Raw genomic sequence first — 14,987 nt, 5'->3', positions numbered from 1 at the left:
TCCCCACAGCCGTGTGTGCTCCACTCTGACCGCAGGGCTCCCCTGAAAGCAGCTTGGCTCCGTCATTCTTCAATTTGCAGCCTTTCCACAAAACCAGCAAGGGGTCTCCACCTGTGCCTGTGCCAGTTGGGTTTTCTGCAATGTGGATAAACCAATAGCTCTAATCAAGTGCTCCTCATCAGCAGATCAAAGCACTTTACAAATGAGGTCAGTATCATTACCCCTGCTTCACAGATAGGAGAACTGGGGCGAGTCCTTCTCTGTGCCTGTCACTCAGAAGACCAGTGGCAGAGCTGGGTTTTATACCGGGATCTCCAGAGTCCCAGTCCAGTTCTCTATCCACCAGCCTACTGTCTCTCTCATATCCACTGGGAAGGACTATGTACACTATTTGACTTCTCATAAACCAAAAATCTACTGGACAGCAATGACCTTCAGACACTTGGTATGAATCTGGATTTGAATAGATAATCTGGAAGCGAAAGACCCTGCATATCATTTCCAACACCCTGAGCTATTCAGTTTCCTTGGCAAAAACCTTCAGAATGAGATAACGCACGCAATGAAAATGATCAGGGGGCCGGGGCACATGACTTACGAGGAGGAGAGGCTGAGGGAACTGGTCTTATTTAGCCTGCAGAAGAGAAGAGTGAGGAGAGATTTGATAGCAGCCTTCACCTACCTGAAGGGGGTTCCAAAGGGGATGGAGCTCGGCTGTTCTCAGTGGTGGCAGATGACAGAAGCAGGAGCAACGGTCTCAAATTGCAGTGGGGGAGGTCTAGGTTGGATATTAGGAAACACTATTTCACTAGCAGGGTGGTGAAGCATTGGAATGGGTTACCTAGGGAGGTGGTGGAATCTCCTTCCTTAGAGGTTTTTAAGGCCCGGCTTGACAAAGCCCTGGCTGGGATGATTTAGTTGGTGTTGGTCCTGCTTTGAGCAGGGGGTTGGACTAGATAATCTCCTGAGGTTTCTTCCAACCCTAATCTTCTATGATTCTATTCTATGAATTGCATATTCCTGTTTACAGGCCTCGATTCTTCTGCTGAAAAAGGACAGGGTCTGGAGCAATGTGCCCTCTAATTTTTGACAGGCCACGTGCACAGAAAATTTCTTCTGTGCAAATTTTTGTGCGCGTGGTGTTTTGCCATGTGCGCGGAGTTTAGGATCTGTGTGCACGTGCACAGCTTAGAGGAAACAGTATATTTAAGCCACTTTGTCAGCTCTGTTATCTGCCTGGCTCAAACAAAGACAAGGTGGGGGAGGGTAACTGGATCAACTTCTGCTGGTGAGAGAGACAAGCTTTCAAGCTCTTCTTCAGGCTAAAAAAAGGACACGCAACAATCTCCGTGCCTGAAATGTTTGCTCCGAAGACTTCTCAGCCTGGCTGAAGGTCCTGCAGTGAGTTCAACATATAAAGGGGTTGCGCAAAGAGCTCTCACACAGCCAAGGAAGACTATACCTCCAGAGAGAGATCTGTAGGGATACAGGTACTGTGATTACTCTTGTCTAATTCTGTGTAACCATTAAACAGGTTCTTTATACACCACGACAGTCCTGATGGAATCTGGATGATGAGGGTAACTAAGGTTGGAGCACCACTTCCTTACAGACACATCAGTGCATCACACACCACTAACAAGTGCCCAGCCTGACAACATGAACACTACACTCTAAGAGCTTAACCAGGGACACGTGCTGATGTCTCAAGCAAGCAGGCTGCCTCCCAGTGTGGCTCAGCGGCATGAGAGGCCCAGCACAGATGACTGTTTCCACCAGCAAGTATCACTCTGGGGACAGGAAGATACCCTTGTCTGTATTCACCCAGGGACAGGAGGTTCCCATTGATAAAGCCCTTCTCCCACATCCCCCACTCACAAAAAATGTTCTCAAACTAATACTGTGTTTAGATTTTTACATCACAGAGACTTTGAACATCCCCCTGGGGCATGAAGGGAGAGAAACCACCTGAATGAAGTCCAAATTCTTTGCGTGGGGGGAAATTTCAGAATTAAACGGATGAGGAAAATTGAAGTTGGCTGCAACCTCCTGGAACTAAGGACAGGTTGGCTCCTATTTCCAGTGTCACCCCTCCTGCATCTCTGCTTTCTCCAAGACAAGTTCCCTCTCTCTTTTTTTGAGGCTTTTATTAGTCTGCCCACTTGGAGTATCCCAGCAGCCCACTATGCCACCACATGACCAGGTTCCACATTCCAGACTCGCTGCCACTATGCTACAGAGGACCTACTGTCATGCCCTCCTCCACTGGGCCCCTTTGATACAGCCTGTCAGGGAGAGCTTGCCTGGGCTCCACGGCAATGCAAACTGCCAACAGTAGTAACACACTAGCCCAGGGCACACAGTTATGAGAAGGATCAAGGTACGTGCCTAGCAAATGAGTTCACCAAGCTCATTAGGATCAAAGGGCTCTGGTCTGTAATGTGCTTCGGCAGGTCTTTATCTCCATGCCTATCCAGTGGGTCCCCAAGCCACTAAGTGAGCACCTCACCTCAGAACTTCCCATAGTTCTTCTGTAGTTGGTTATTAGACCACATCTCCCTGGTCCCTCGCTGCCTCTGGAGTCTAGATCTCTATGGATGTGCCTGTTCCACCTCTGGATCGTTGCTTTCTTTGTGCCTCTTAGCTCCTCATCCAGAACTCTGCATCGACCAAACCCCTTTCCTCAAGGAGCAGCTCAAAGGGAGCTGAGGATGAGAAACTGTCACTACCTTGGCATTTCAGAGCATAGAAGGGATTAGTACTAAGTACCGTGATCCCGTGCTCCAGATGGTTTCAGAGTCTGGCTGGTTAGTTTCCAACAATAAACTTAAAAGTCAGCAGCATTTAGATTAAGTACATTAAAAACACTGTAGATCAATGGAGAGACTTCTCAGCAGAACATTCCCGCTGCTCTTGCTGTTGGCACACAGGTTCTATCTGTGCAGTCCTAACCTTGTAGAGTTCAGAGCCATAAATCAAGCAGTAACCAGCCAGCTCAGTACAGAAAGGCATGACAGCCCTGTCGTCCTCCTCTAGTCAGCTCCCCAGGCCTGGAGTGCTGCCAGCTACCTCGCTTCCTGAGCCCTGAATCACATTCATTTTCAGCTGCAAGCCCTACAGTCACAAGTTATTTTTTCTTCTCTCTCTACCAAGCAGTAAAAGAACACGACCTTATTTAAATAGCAAATCTTCATCGGCTTCCGCACAGACACCCAGCCCCCCCACCTCCTACTCACCCTAACCTCAAGAGGAGGAAAAGAAACTTAGCAACACTAGAGAAGAACATTAAAAAAAAAAAATTAAAGCATCTGTTACCTTTGCCTCTGGGAGGAAATTCTAGTCACGAGAGTCTGATCATCATCTCTGTCTGCGTGAAGCCACCAAGCAGTTAACAAATAAATTGCACGACAGCAGCAGTGAAAGGTGAAGGGGGTAGGGAGTCTTGTGAATTTCTACAAGGGGTTCAGGGTTTCCTGTTCCCTCTTGAAGCTTTTGCCTCCCAACTAAACACATAATGGCTGGCCAGACCAATGCCAACCAGGGCTGTGCAGCGCACACCAACTGGAATTACGGGAAAACTGTATAAAGCATGCAACAGATGGCAAGTCTGGGAGTGCATGCAAGCACCACTTAAAATATCCCCATGGTAACTATTTAAAACTATTAACTTTTGCTTGTTTTGTAAGCAGAGCGAGACCGTCTCAAATTCAGCCAGTCTGACAGAGAGGGAGCAGCGCCCTGACAGCTAACAGCAGACAGGAACAAAGGAAGTCAGGGCAAGCGCCTGCTGTTTATCTGATTGGAGTACCAGGATCTCTGCTGCACCCACTGTAACTTGCCTTGGCCTTGGCACAGTAACCAAGAGGATGTGTTCTTTATTAGCTCTCTCCAGCCTGGCTGGGCTTAGAGCTTCTCTGCCAGCTGGGCTTGTGCCAAGGCAGAAACTCCACTCCTCAAATTTCCAGCTCACTCGATAAGGCACAGAACTGCCTCCAGCTCAGAGCTGCCCCAACAAAGTTAACACTTTCATTGCCACCTCACCAGCCACCCTGGCAGCAATACCAGCTCCACTACTGCTGACCCAGTCTAGAAGGTTTAGGTACAAAGCAACACCGCACTGTATAATGCGGCATTCTCATAGGTCTTGTCCACATCTCTCTAAAGCACTGGGCATCAGAGAGCGGGAGATGTGACCCAATGGTCTGAGCACAGGACTGGGAGCCAGGGTGTCCTGAGTTCTAATACATGATCTGATACTGACTCCTGTGACCTTGGGCAAGCTGCTGCAAGCTGTGCGTCACAGCTTCCTCCGTTATGAAGTGGGGATAATGATACGCATCTGCCTCTGGAGGGGTGGGGATGGGGGTGGTCGAGGCTTAAAGCTAAATGCTGCTTTTACAGTGGAAAAGACTGAGGGGCTGTCCCTAGGAGGGGTGATGCTGTAGTGACAAGGTTTCATGAGGAGGTGCTAGAATGTGAGATGCCTTCCAGAAGGTAAGAGAAGGAGATGCCCAGCACCTGGTCATAGCGGGAGAAAGACTGTCTTATTCAGAGCCACTCCCCACTGCATGCAGGGCTCCTGGATAACACTGTCATGGCAGCTCCTGAGGAGCTCTATGGAGGGGTGCCATGAGCTCTCCATCCTGGATCCCTGCTGGGTTCTGGTGAGCTGCTGTACAGCCCCCGTCTTCTCCAAGACGTGACTAAACAACGTGTGAAGCACGTTTAGGGCTCCTGGCACTCGAGCATAAGCATCAGAGGAGAGGGCCCTTACAAAGACGACTGCAAACAGGAATTTACTTCAGAAAGAGCTCCAGTGAGGCTTCTGCTGGGAACAGCCATCACCACACAGGGCACTCCACAGGCCCAGACCTGAGTGCTCCATAAATCAGGCCACGGGCTCTTTTCTACTCGGTTCCTCACTCCCGGTCTGTGGCCCTTTATCCCACCCCCGGATCAGAAACAGTTTCTTCCTTAACTGTAACTGGCATTCCTCTCCTGAATGAGGCAGTCGGCAATTGCATGGGGGATGCTGGTTTCTTCAGAGCCAGGCACATCATTGCCAAGTTGCTCAGTTTCATGTATAGTCAGAGGTTGGAACTAACAGATACCTCACAAGTATCAAATTCAAGGCCCTGCCCATAGTTCGGCCCTTCCTTTCTTGTGCTGTCCCCTGGGAGCATGTTAGTTCAGCAGTTCTCCATTCCATGCTCCACTAGAGGGGGAAAGAAAAAGAAAAAGAGCTTCCAGGGATCCTCTCCCACCAATGTCATTCTGCTGACCACCAGGAAAGACTGTGCAAGCCACTGAGTTTCCGCCAAACATCTGAGAACTGCTGTGGAATCAAATCTCTTCTTTGGACGTCTCCCTTGTTGGTCCCTGCATATCTTCTCTTGGAGACTTTGCCATGCCCATTAGGGCGAATTATCTTATAGCCAATTTAACCTCATAATTAATCCTAGAGTAACCAAATGAAACACTAACTGCACATGCCCTGAGGAATACAACAATATCTTAAAACACTGAAGATATTTTTTACAAAAGTGACACGTGACCTACACAACTTCCGCACTTCACTTCCAGATTCTTCCTGAAGACCCCGATTATATTTTAGCTGATAGGCTGGCACCATGACCCTTCCCATTTCTCCATATGTCTCAGTGCTTCGCTCAACCTTGATGGCCTAGATGCAGCTTAGGAAGTATGGTATCATCTCACTTGTGCGCTATGACATTAACTACGACTAGAATTGGTGAAACATCCAGGCCCTGCGGTGAGGAACTCTTCTTCCCTGCCTACCAGTTCACCTCCAGATTCCGTTTCTCTGTAGGAAAGGAAAGTACAAACTCTTTCAGGAAATTTGGGTCTTTAGTGATGATGTACATACAATGTGTTTCCCTCTATTCTATAAAGCTCCGTAACAACAAAGGGAAAAAGGGAAAGACCTGATCAGTCTTGAGTTCTGACCTTCCTGCAGGAATGAGAATGCCTAGCAGGCTCTTCCGATCAGTATTATGTTTACACAATTGTTCTCCCAGCACCGCTGCCCCATTCACTGAACACTGACGAAGTATTGCTCTTAAAACAGTCAGAAACATTTTTAAAGGGTTAGGCAACCTTAATATACAAGTCACCACCTCTGAAAGTTCTGGTTCTGTATGGCTGGCCAGTCCCCGGCAACTACAGAAACTCCACCTAAACAAACATTGCTGAACTCGGGGCAGTCGGGGCATGCTGTGGTCAATCACATGAGCCATATGACGAGGAAAAGCCTCTCCTCCACCTCCACTGGCAGCCATCGGAACAGACAGATTACACTTGAATTAAGTTACTAGCATTAAAAAAAACCATGCCTGAGCTGTGTGTGACTTCCATGCATTCTTAGAGTCCAAGGCCAGAAGGGACCATTGTGATCATCTAGTCTGACTTGGATAGCACAGACCAAAGACCTGCCCCACAATAATACCTAGAGCAGAGCTTTTAGAAAAACATCCCTGACGATTTTTGAATCAAGACTGAGATGGAGAAACTACCACCACCCCTGGTAAGTTGTTCCAACAGTTAATTACCCTCACTGTCAAAAATGTACACCTTCTTTCAAGTCTGAATTTATCTAGCTTCAGTTTCTAACCACTGGATCATGTTATACCCTTCTCTGCTATTAAACTTTTATTCCCCATCTGATAAGTAAGCTGGAGATATGCGAGCTCAGCAGAACTACCATTAAGTGGCTACATAATTGGTTAAACAACTGCAATCAAAGAGTAACTATTAATGGAATGATGTCGGATTGGAAGGAGGTCTCAAGTGAGGTTCCACAGGGATCTGTTCTGGATCTGGTGTTATTTAACATCTTTATTAATGACCTGGATGTAGGAACAGAGAGCACACTGACCAAATTTGCGGAGGACACAAAGCTGGGAGGGTTGCAAACACTTTGGAGGACAGAGCTAAAATTCAGAGGGATCTTGATAAACTGGAGAATGAGGCAATTGTCAACAGAATGAAATTCAACAAAGACAAATGAAAGGTACTACACTTGGGGAAGAAAAGTCAGAATGCACAAATACAGAGTGGGGGAAAACTTGGCAGCAGCACTGCTGAGAAGAATCTGGGAGCTGTGGTGGATCACAACACCAACATGAGTCAACAAAACGATGCTTTTGCAAAAAAAAGCAAATGCAATTTTGGGTTGCATTAACACAGGCACAGCCTACAAGTCACGGGAGGCGGGAGTACCACTCTACTTGGCGCTGATTAGACCTCAGCTGGAGTAGTGTGTCCAGTTTTGGTCACTGCTTTATAGAAAGGATGTAGAGAAACTGGAAAGGATCCAGAGGCGAGCAACAAATATGATCAAATGGATGGAATGCAAGTTATATGAGCAAATGCTGAAGGGACTGGGTATGTTTAGTTTGGAAAAGAGAAGATTGGGGGGAGACATAACAGCAGTCTTCAAATACTTGAAAAGTTGCCATAAAAAAAGATGGAGAAAAGTTGTTCTCTCTTGCCACAGAGGGCAGGACAAGAATGGATTGAATGGATTGAATGGATTGAAACTACAGTATGGCAGATTTAGATTAAATCTCAGGATAAACTTCCTAACTGTAAGAAGAGTAGGACAACAGAACAGACTGCCTAGGGAGGTTGTGGAAGCTCCTTCATTTGAGGTTTTCAAAAGGAGGTTGGAGCCATCTGTCTTGGATGGTTTAGACACTACAAATCTTGCACCTTGGCAGGGGGTTAGACTAGATGACCCTTGTGGTTCCATGATATTTAGACACTGATCAAGTCACTCCTTAATCTTCTCTTTGTTAAACTAAATAGATTGAGCTCCTTCAGTCTATCACTATAAGGAAGGTTTTCTAATCCTTGAATCATTCTCATTCTCTGAACCTGCTCCAATTCATCAATATCCTTCCTGATTTGTGGGCACCAGAACTGGACACAGGATTCCAGCAGCGGTTGCATGAGCCCCAAATATAGAGGTAAAATAACCTCTGTACTCCTACTTGAGATTCCTGCTTACATATCCCAGGATTGCCTTAACTCTTTTGGCCACAGCATCACGTTGGGAACTCATGTTCAGCTGATTATCCACCACAACCCCCAAATCACTGCCTCCCAGGATAGAGCCAACCCTCCTGTATGTTGGGCCTGCATTCTTTGTTCCTAGATGTAGACCTATAACCTTTAACATGTAGCCATATTAAAAGGCATATTATTTGCTTGGAGTTTGTCTGAGGTGAACCTTCCCCCCACAGCTTCCTTAGGAGCAGCAATTCACAGGCTCTGGAGGGAGCTGTGTTCATCCTTCCTTGTCCAAAGTGAAGGCAGCTGTTAGGAATGAACAGATGGGGTGAGGGATTTAATGACAGAAGGAAAGAAAGGATCCTCAGCACTTCCCTTCCTCAGGATAAAACCACAGAGTTGGGGCAGTATCACCAGGAGAGGGAGGAGGAGGGGAAGGAAAACCTTGTGACAAGAAGAATCTGAGCTGAACTTCTCTGGAGAAATGCTACTAGCCAAGGAAATTTCCTTTCAATTACCAGGAATGAGGCTCTTCCCACCGTACGGGCAGGACAGGAGTGACCACTGTCCTCATATCACATCCAGAAGCACCCCTCTTCTCCTGATTCTATGGGAGCTCTTCATTATGATCTCCTATGCCTAGCACCTGGCTGAGATCAATGTAAGAGGGAAAGCTTGTCACAGCTACCTGCTAACTAAGGTAGGCAAATGCTTCCCAATGATACAGTACTGTTCCCCTGGACATGTATCATTTCTGGATGTCTCTCCACTTCCCTCCCAGCCCTCAGCACAGATAGGTCTGAAGGAGCACTCAGTTACCCAGGCTGAGCAGATGAGAAGCTCCCACAGAATCAATTCCCACTGCAATGAAATCATCCTCAAAGCCCCCTAGGTAACTTCAAGGAACAGAAGCCTCCAGCCAAGGATTTCAGCCATTTGCATGTACCAGAGAAGTACTGTGAATCTGGCTGGAGCTCAGATCTCAAAGGGGCTGGGTAAATCACATTGGCTCAAGAGCACCTCCTGCTGGGCAGCTTGAGCACTGGTTGTAAAGAGTGTAAGATGACAGTGTAGGGAGAGGCAGCAGTCGAAACACAAACAAACAGCAGGGAGAAAGGGGGAGGCTGGGAGCACAACAGTTAACTATACTGGAGGCCGAGATCCAAGGTAAACAAAGAGTGCCTTTCAGCTTCCTTCAGCCGGATGCATCTTCCTAATCCAAGGGGAGTTCACATCTGCCTTTATTCCTAGGCAAAGTGGAGGCGATCTCAGCTCATCAGTCTTTGGGAGGACCGCCTAGCTGTGCGGCACTAAGAACAGGGAAGGCGTCCATCAAAGCAATATCCTTGGCTTCAAATGTCACAGATGATGGGGAGTGTGGAGCTAAAGGAACAACCTACTGATCTAGCTGCTGCCTTGCACTGAAGGGTTATCGCTGAACCTGCCAAATGGCCCTGGCTGGGGAGAGTGGCAACCCTTCATCCTTTAGGGCCGTTCCAGCTACAGGGAGACACACAGGTGTTAGAGCACCTCAACAGCCCCCATGTAGCTTCCAGACTATGGGGCACCCTCACGGCCGCAGGGTCACAGCCTCCGAACCTACGGCAGACAAGGCTGCTGGGGGCAGGGAGGAGAAGCAGGCAGCTTCTCGTCTCAGCACGACCTGCCTTTTCCAGGCCCCCAGTGAACAGCATAACCTAAGGGAAGGCAAAACAATGCTCCCAAAACCATGAACAGTGGGCACTGTGCTACTGCCCCGGGATGGGCCTCTCCCTCGCCTCCTCACTTTTCCTGTAGGGAGCAGAGTCCTTTCAGTTAGGATGGGCCTAGCTCCCATGTGACCCTAATCCCCCTGCTATATTCCCAGCAATCCCAGGGCTGCCAGTTTGGATGGAAGGCACCAGGGACCCTGTGTTTTCTGAAGAGGCAGGACAGGTTCTGAGGGATCTCGGGAGGGGTGAAGATCTGAGTAATCTCACTCAGCATCGCCATCTGATCCTTTCCTCCTCAGGAATAGCTGGGACTTACAAACCTGCTTTCCAAATCTCTCTAGCCTCCACTATATTGTTACTGTTAATAGTGATTGCTAATAATCTCCTTCTCAGGGAAGGATGCAAAACTCCTCTGCACCTTCCATCAAGGATTTCAAATCAGCCCCAGGAGCGGAACAAATATCTTCCATATTGTGAGGAAACTGAGGCACGTGGAGGGCAGGGATTTACCCAAGGACACATAGCAGGTCTGTAGCAGAGCAAGGAACAGAATGCAGGACTCATAGTTGCCAGTCCCTGTCTGCTTTGTTGTGCTTTGCAGGCGCTGAGCAGACAAGGAAGCTGAGATGAGATGTGGTCCTTACCTTTTGTCCCAGGGGGCTGCAGGTTGTCTCCTGTCAGTGAGCACCAGCCAACAGGAAAGATGTCCCTGGAGTCATAACGGCACCAGTAATCAAAGGCACCTCTCCAGCCATCGAACGTCACGAGGACCTCAGAGCCTCTCACCTCCCCAATGGTGGCCGGGCAGATGAAGTGTGGATTCTTCCTGTCCACTGCCTCCAGCTTCATGCCAGTCTTGAAGAAATTTTGGGATGGAGATGGTGGCTCCTACAGGGGAGGGTTCAGAAAGGTGGTTACAAAAGAGCAGTGTGTGTTGGTGTCTGCTGGGCTTGGATTAATCCCCTGCCTACGTCATCACAAGAGCAGGGCTAGATGGAGCCAAAACCAATTCATAGAATCATAGAATATCAGGGTTGGAAGGGACCTCAGGAGGTCACCTAGTCCAACCCCCTGCTCAAAGCAGGGCCAATCCCCAATTTTTGCCCCAGAACCCTCAGTGGCCCCCTCAAGGATTGAACTCACAACCCTGGGTTTAGCACGCCAATGCTCAAACCACTGAGCTATCCCTCCCCCCCATGTCAGAGGATAAAGGAGGTGGCTCCAGCTTATACCAGGGCTGGATTTGGCCCCTGGTTTAAAACATGCACCTCTAGGAGCAAAGGCAAGGCCTCTAGTTGTGGCACCCTGTGCCTGCTGCACTCAGGACCAGACAAACTGGGTGACAGAATGTAGCTACCCTGTGAGAGCTCCTTAGCGGCACACTGACACGAGAAAGTGTCACAGGCAGCCCCACTTTCAGACTTCCCAGTACATCCACTTCAGGCTCTCTTGCTTAAACATCCCCCTTCCTTGGGGCTGCTTTATTCCCAAACACTGTTCTCTGAATCCCCAACAAAATCCCAACCATAGTACAATTCCCACACTCAGTGTATATAGCCCTTAAAAACCTGCGCTTCCCAGTGGGCACCCTGCCTGCCTCTCTGCTTCCACATCGCACTCTGGTACCTTCAGTCACATCTAAGCTACTGCTCAGCCCTCTTCTTTCCCTCTGCCAGCACAGCCACCCCAGGCCTTCCCTCTGGACTGTACCCCTGTTCTTCCCAGGGCGAACCTCCCCCAGCCTCTCTGCTGGGAGCATCCCTCACGGCCCGTCCCTCTCAAGGCTCCTCTGGGCCCAGCTCTCTCATGGAGACGTCAGCAGGTAAGCCGTCCACAGCTCCCCCGCCTTTAGCCCTCTCCGGCTTCAAGTTGTAGGCACCTCCCCCTGCCTTCAGCTCTCTGGTTTGGGGATGCCAGCTAGCAAAACTCTCTTGCTGCTCTCCTTGTCTGCAGCCTTCTCCCAGGGATGACTTTCTGCTTTCTTCTAAGACCTTCCACAGTCCCCTGGCAGCTCTCACCTGCCCCTGACTCCCACTCAGGCTGCTCTGATTCACCAGGTCTCACTGGGACTCTTCTTCATTGGCCAAACTGGAGCACTGCCTCACAGGGCCCCAGAACTCGGGCTCCAGCCCGAGCCAAAATGTCTACACCACAATTAAACAGCCTCTTAGCCCAAACCAGCTGGCACGGGCCAACCACAGGTGTCTAACTGCACTACACACCAGAGAGCAGAGCACAGAGCTGGCCTGGGTGCCCTGTGGCAGGGGGAGCCCTTTGCATGCAATACGATACCTTGTGAAAAATTCGGAGAGGAGCCATCTCTGCTCCATTCAGAGTTTTCAGGAGGAACATGGGCCAAGAGGAGGCATTCAGCCGAAAACCTGCAGAACAGATGCAGAGATGGGAGACGATTAAAAATCGGCAGGGCCCATTGGGTAAGGCAGAACTCAGGTTGCTCTGATGAACACCTTGCATGTCACACCCTCTCCACACTATTCATCCAGCCACAGCCTTCATGCACCTTAAGATCCACCAGCGTATTCCTCTGAACACAGGAGAGCTAGGAATGGCCCTTTACGTAAACTGGATTATGTCAGCCACTGCTCCCCACTTGGAAACAATCAAACATGGCTGCGACTTTGTTCATTGTAATAAAAGCCCCTGACCTTCTGGCAGCTCTGCCTTTGCACCATGCTGACCACTGGTTCATCTATTGTGACATCTCCCTGGCTTACTGCAGAGACTCCCTCTCCTGTCTGGCCCTCAGGAGCCCCTGCCCTGGCCCTGCTGGCAAAGCACTCTGCATGGAATTAGTGTTTGCACATGGCAGTCAACTGGATGCAGAGAAGACGTTAATGGGCAAGGACAGGGTTAGGCCCATGACGTTATCCCTGGTGCATACACACATCCTATGGAGGCCAGCAGCTTCCTTGCTGACCTTTCACCCACAGCGGTGAGTCACAAGCAGCTAAGATACAGGCATAGGTAGGAGCTGGGCTGGGCAAGATGGTGACAGCAATTGGTACCAATACCATGCTGGGCACCTGAGTATCAGGAATGCCCATGGAAGCACGAAGAAGGGGCTTCTGGGGAGCAGAGGGATATACTGAGGAGAAAGAGGGTTTCCACGTGTTACTGATGAGCATAGGTGCCGACTCCACAGGTGCTCTGGGGCTGGAGCACCCACGGGGTAAAAATGGTTGGTGCTAAGCACCCACTGGCAGGCCCCCCATCAGCATTCGCCCCTCCCTCCAGCACCTTCTTGCCTTGCTGATCAGTGTCTCCCCCTCCCTCCCTGCGACTCCCGCCTGTCGCCATCAGCTGTTTTGAGGCTCGTGGGAGGGTGGAGGAGTCAGAAAGTGGCACACTCAGGGGAGGGGGCAAAGGGGTGGGAAGAGGCGGAGTTAGGTGTAGCCTGGGGCAAAGCGAGGAGTCAAGCACCCCCCGGCACATTGAAAGTCGGCACCTGTGCTGATGATTCCTCATTACATGGGTCTGTACCTGAGAAGCTAAATTATTACCAAGTATGAAAATGCATTATGTCTGAACAGCAACTCCAGCAATCAATGCTTCCCACCCCACACGTGCCAGCACCACAAGGGGGAAAGGAAGGGGAACTACAAGGCTTGTTCTTTTTAATGGTTGACATTATCGATCCCAGAAAGGACAGGCTCTCAGTCCTCTTTGGGAAAGCACAGAAAAGAAAACAAGAAGGAATAAAAACAACAAAGGACAAGAAAGAAAATGGAGGTGACAGAAATTGTGCTAGGATATGGTGTGAGGGAGCACCCCTCTGCTAGCCCATTACCATGGGTATTCCGTCAACGCAAAGTGGGAAGCGGGCAGCTACAGGAAGTGCAGACCCTGAAAGCATGCTCACAAAAGGAGGCCAGTGCCAGTGCCTTGGCTTGACAGCTTGGCACCTCAGCTCCAAAAGGTCAATTTCTGATGCTTGGCAAAGGGCTGCCCTTTAAATCCTTATAGCATTTTGAAGTTAACTCTGGGGCTGGATTTCCACAGACAGTTCCCTGGGAGCTGCAGCAGTGAGGAATACGGGGGGAAGTTTTGTCATTGTAGACAGGTCCCAAGTGTCAGAGATGTCCCAACAAGCTAAATCTATTCCAGGGTTCTCAAACTTCATTGCACCACGGCCCCCCATGTGACAAAAAAATTATTACTTAACTCCAAGAGACCAAAGCCTGAGCCCACCCAAGCCCTGCCACCCCTGGGGGAAGAGCAAAGCCACAGCCCGAGCCTCACCTTCCCAGGACAAAGTCCTTGCTCTTTGGCCCCCAGCATTGGGGCTCGCGGCCTTTCGGCTTCAGCAAATCTAATGTCAGCCCTGGGGACCCCATTAAAATGGGATCGTGATCCACTTTGGGGTCCCGACCCACAGTTTGAAAACCACTGATCTCCGCAGTTCTGTCATAAACCCTGGAAACAGAACATGAAAACCAGCCAGTCGGGTGAGCTTGGGAAAGGGGAGAATGTCCCCCCAGCCTCCAGTTCACCAGCAAGCAGCAGCTTCTACTCATGCTACCAAGAAACAACAGCTGAACAATGGCGCTTCTGTAGACGTGAAAGACACCAAGTGAGAGACTTGGCATTTAGTGTCACATACACATGCCAGGCTTTGGTGCTCTGTCGGGAGGGAGCTGAGGGCCAGCAGCTCAGGAGTGTGGTTTGTTATCTGTACTTGGGCTAAGAGAGATCAGCAGATAAGGGGGTGGGGGAGACTATCTGCCATCTCTTGTCCCCAACCCTGTCTCTACGACAGATCACAAGGGTAACCAGTTCAGTGACAGGGACTGTCCCATCATGACCCAGCACGATAGATGCTCCACATCCATTTCAAACTACCTACCAGGTGAGACAAGCTGCAAGTCTGTAACGTGATTACTCTTTTTGCCCTCTGGTGGCAGACCGAGGAACAGCACAAACACCTCTGTCGTCAGGACCAACTTTTCAAAACAGACCCTTGGGCTTTATATGCTAAATATGCATGTGGGTATGCCCAGGTAACTGCACACGCACAAGATACAGCTGCCCCTATTGAGTGAGCACCTTGTCTCGGGCTCCCTACTGTGGGCGGGCAACAGCAAATTTTATGGGCACAATGCTGGTACTTCATTTTTTAAAAATGTGGCTCAATCAAATGTTGACAGACGTAGCAGATCCTGACTCGCCTGTCAGTGGGAGAGGTGCAATGCATCAGAAATGATCAGCTTGCTCATGGCAGGAAGA

At 49.5% G+C, this 14,987-nt stretch overlaps 1 protein-coding gene across 21 annotated transcripts in view; it reads right to left on the bottom strand.

The window, feature by feature from the left end:
• The window catches only part of SCMH1 (Scm polycomb group protein homolog 1), a 113,307-nt gene that overhangs the window by 56,952 nt on the left and 41,368 nt on the right, over positions 1-14,987 (bottom strand). For all 21 annotated transcript variants that reach the window (XM_043506215.1, XM_038377333.2, XM_038377346.2 and 18 more), the window contains 2 exons: positions 12,036-12,124; positions 10,388-10,631 (listed from right to left, as the gene is read on the bottom strand). In XM_043506215.1, the coding sequence (XP_043362150.1) occupies positions 10,388-10,631; positions 12,036-12,124 (333 nt within the window). The remainder of the gene's footprint in view (positions 1-10,387; positions 10,632-12,035; positions 12,125-14,987) is intronic.

Source organism: Dermochelys coriacea, chromosome 19 (genome assembly GCF_009764565.3).
Source record: "Dermochelys coriacea isolate rDerCor1 chromosome 19, rDerCor1.pri.v4, whole genome shotgun sequence".
Taxonomy (NCBI): Eukaryota; Metazoa; Chordata; order Testudines; family Dermochelyidae; genus Dermochelys; species Dermochelys coriacea.
Note: the sequence above shows the minus strand (reverse complement) of the source record. Positions and strands in the feature narration are given on the sequence as shown.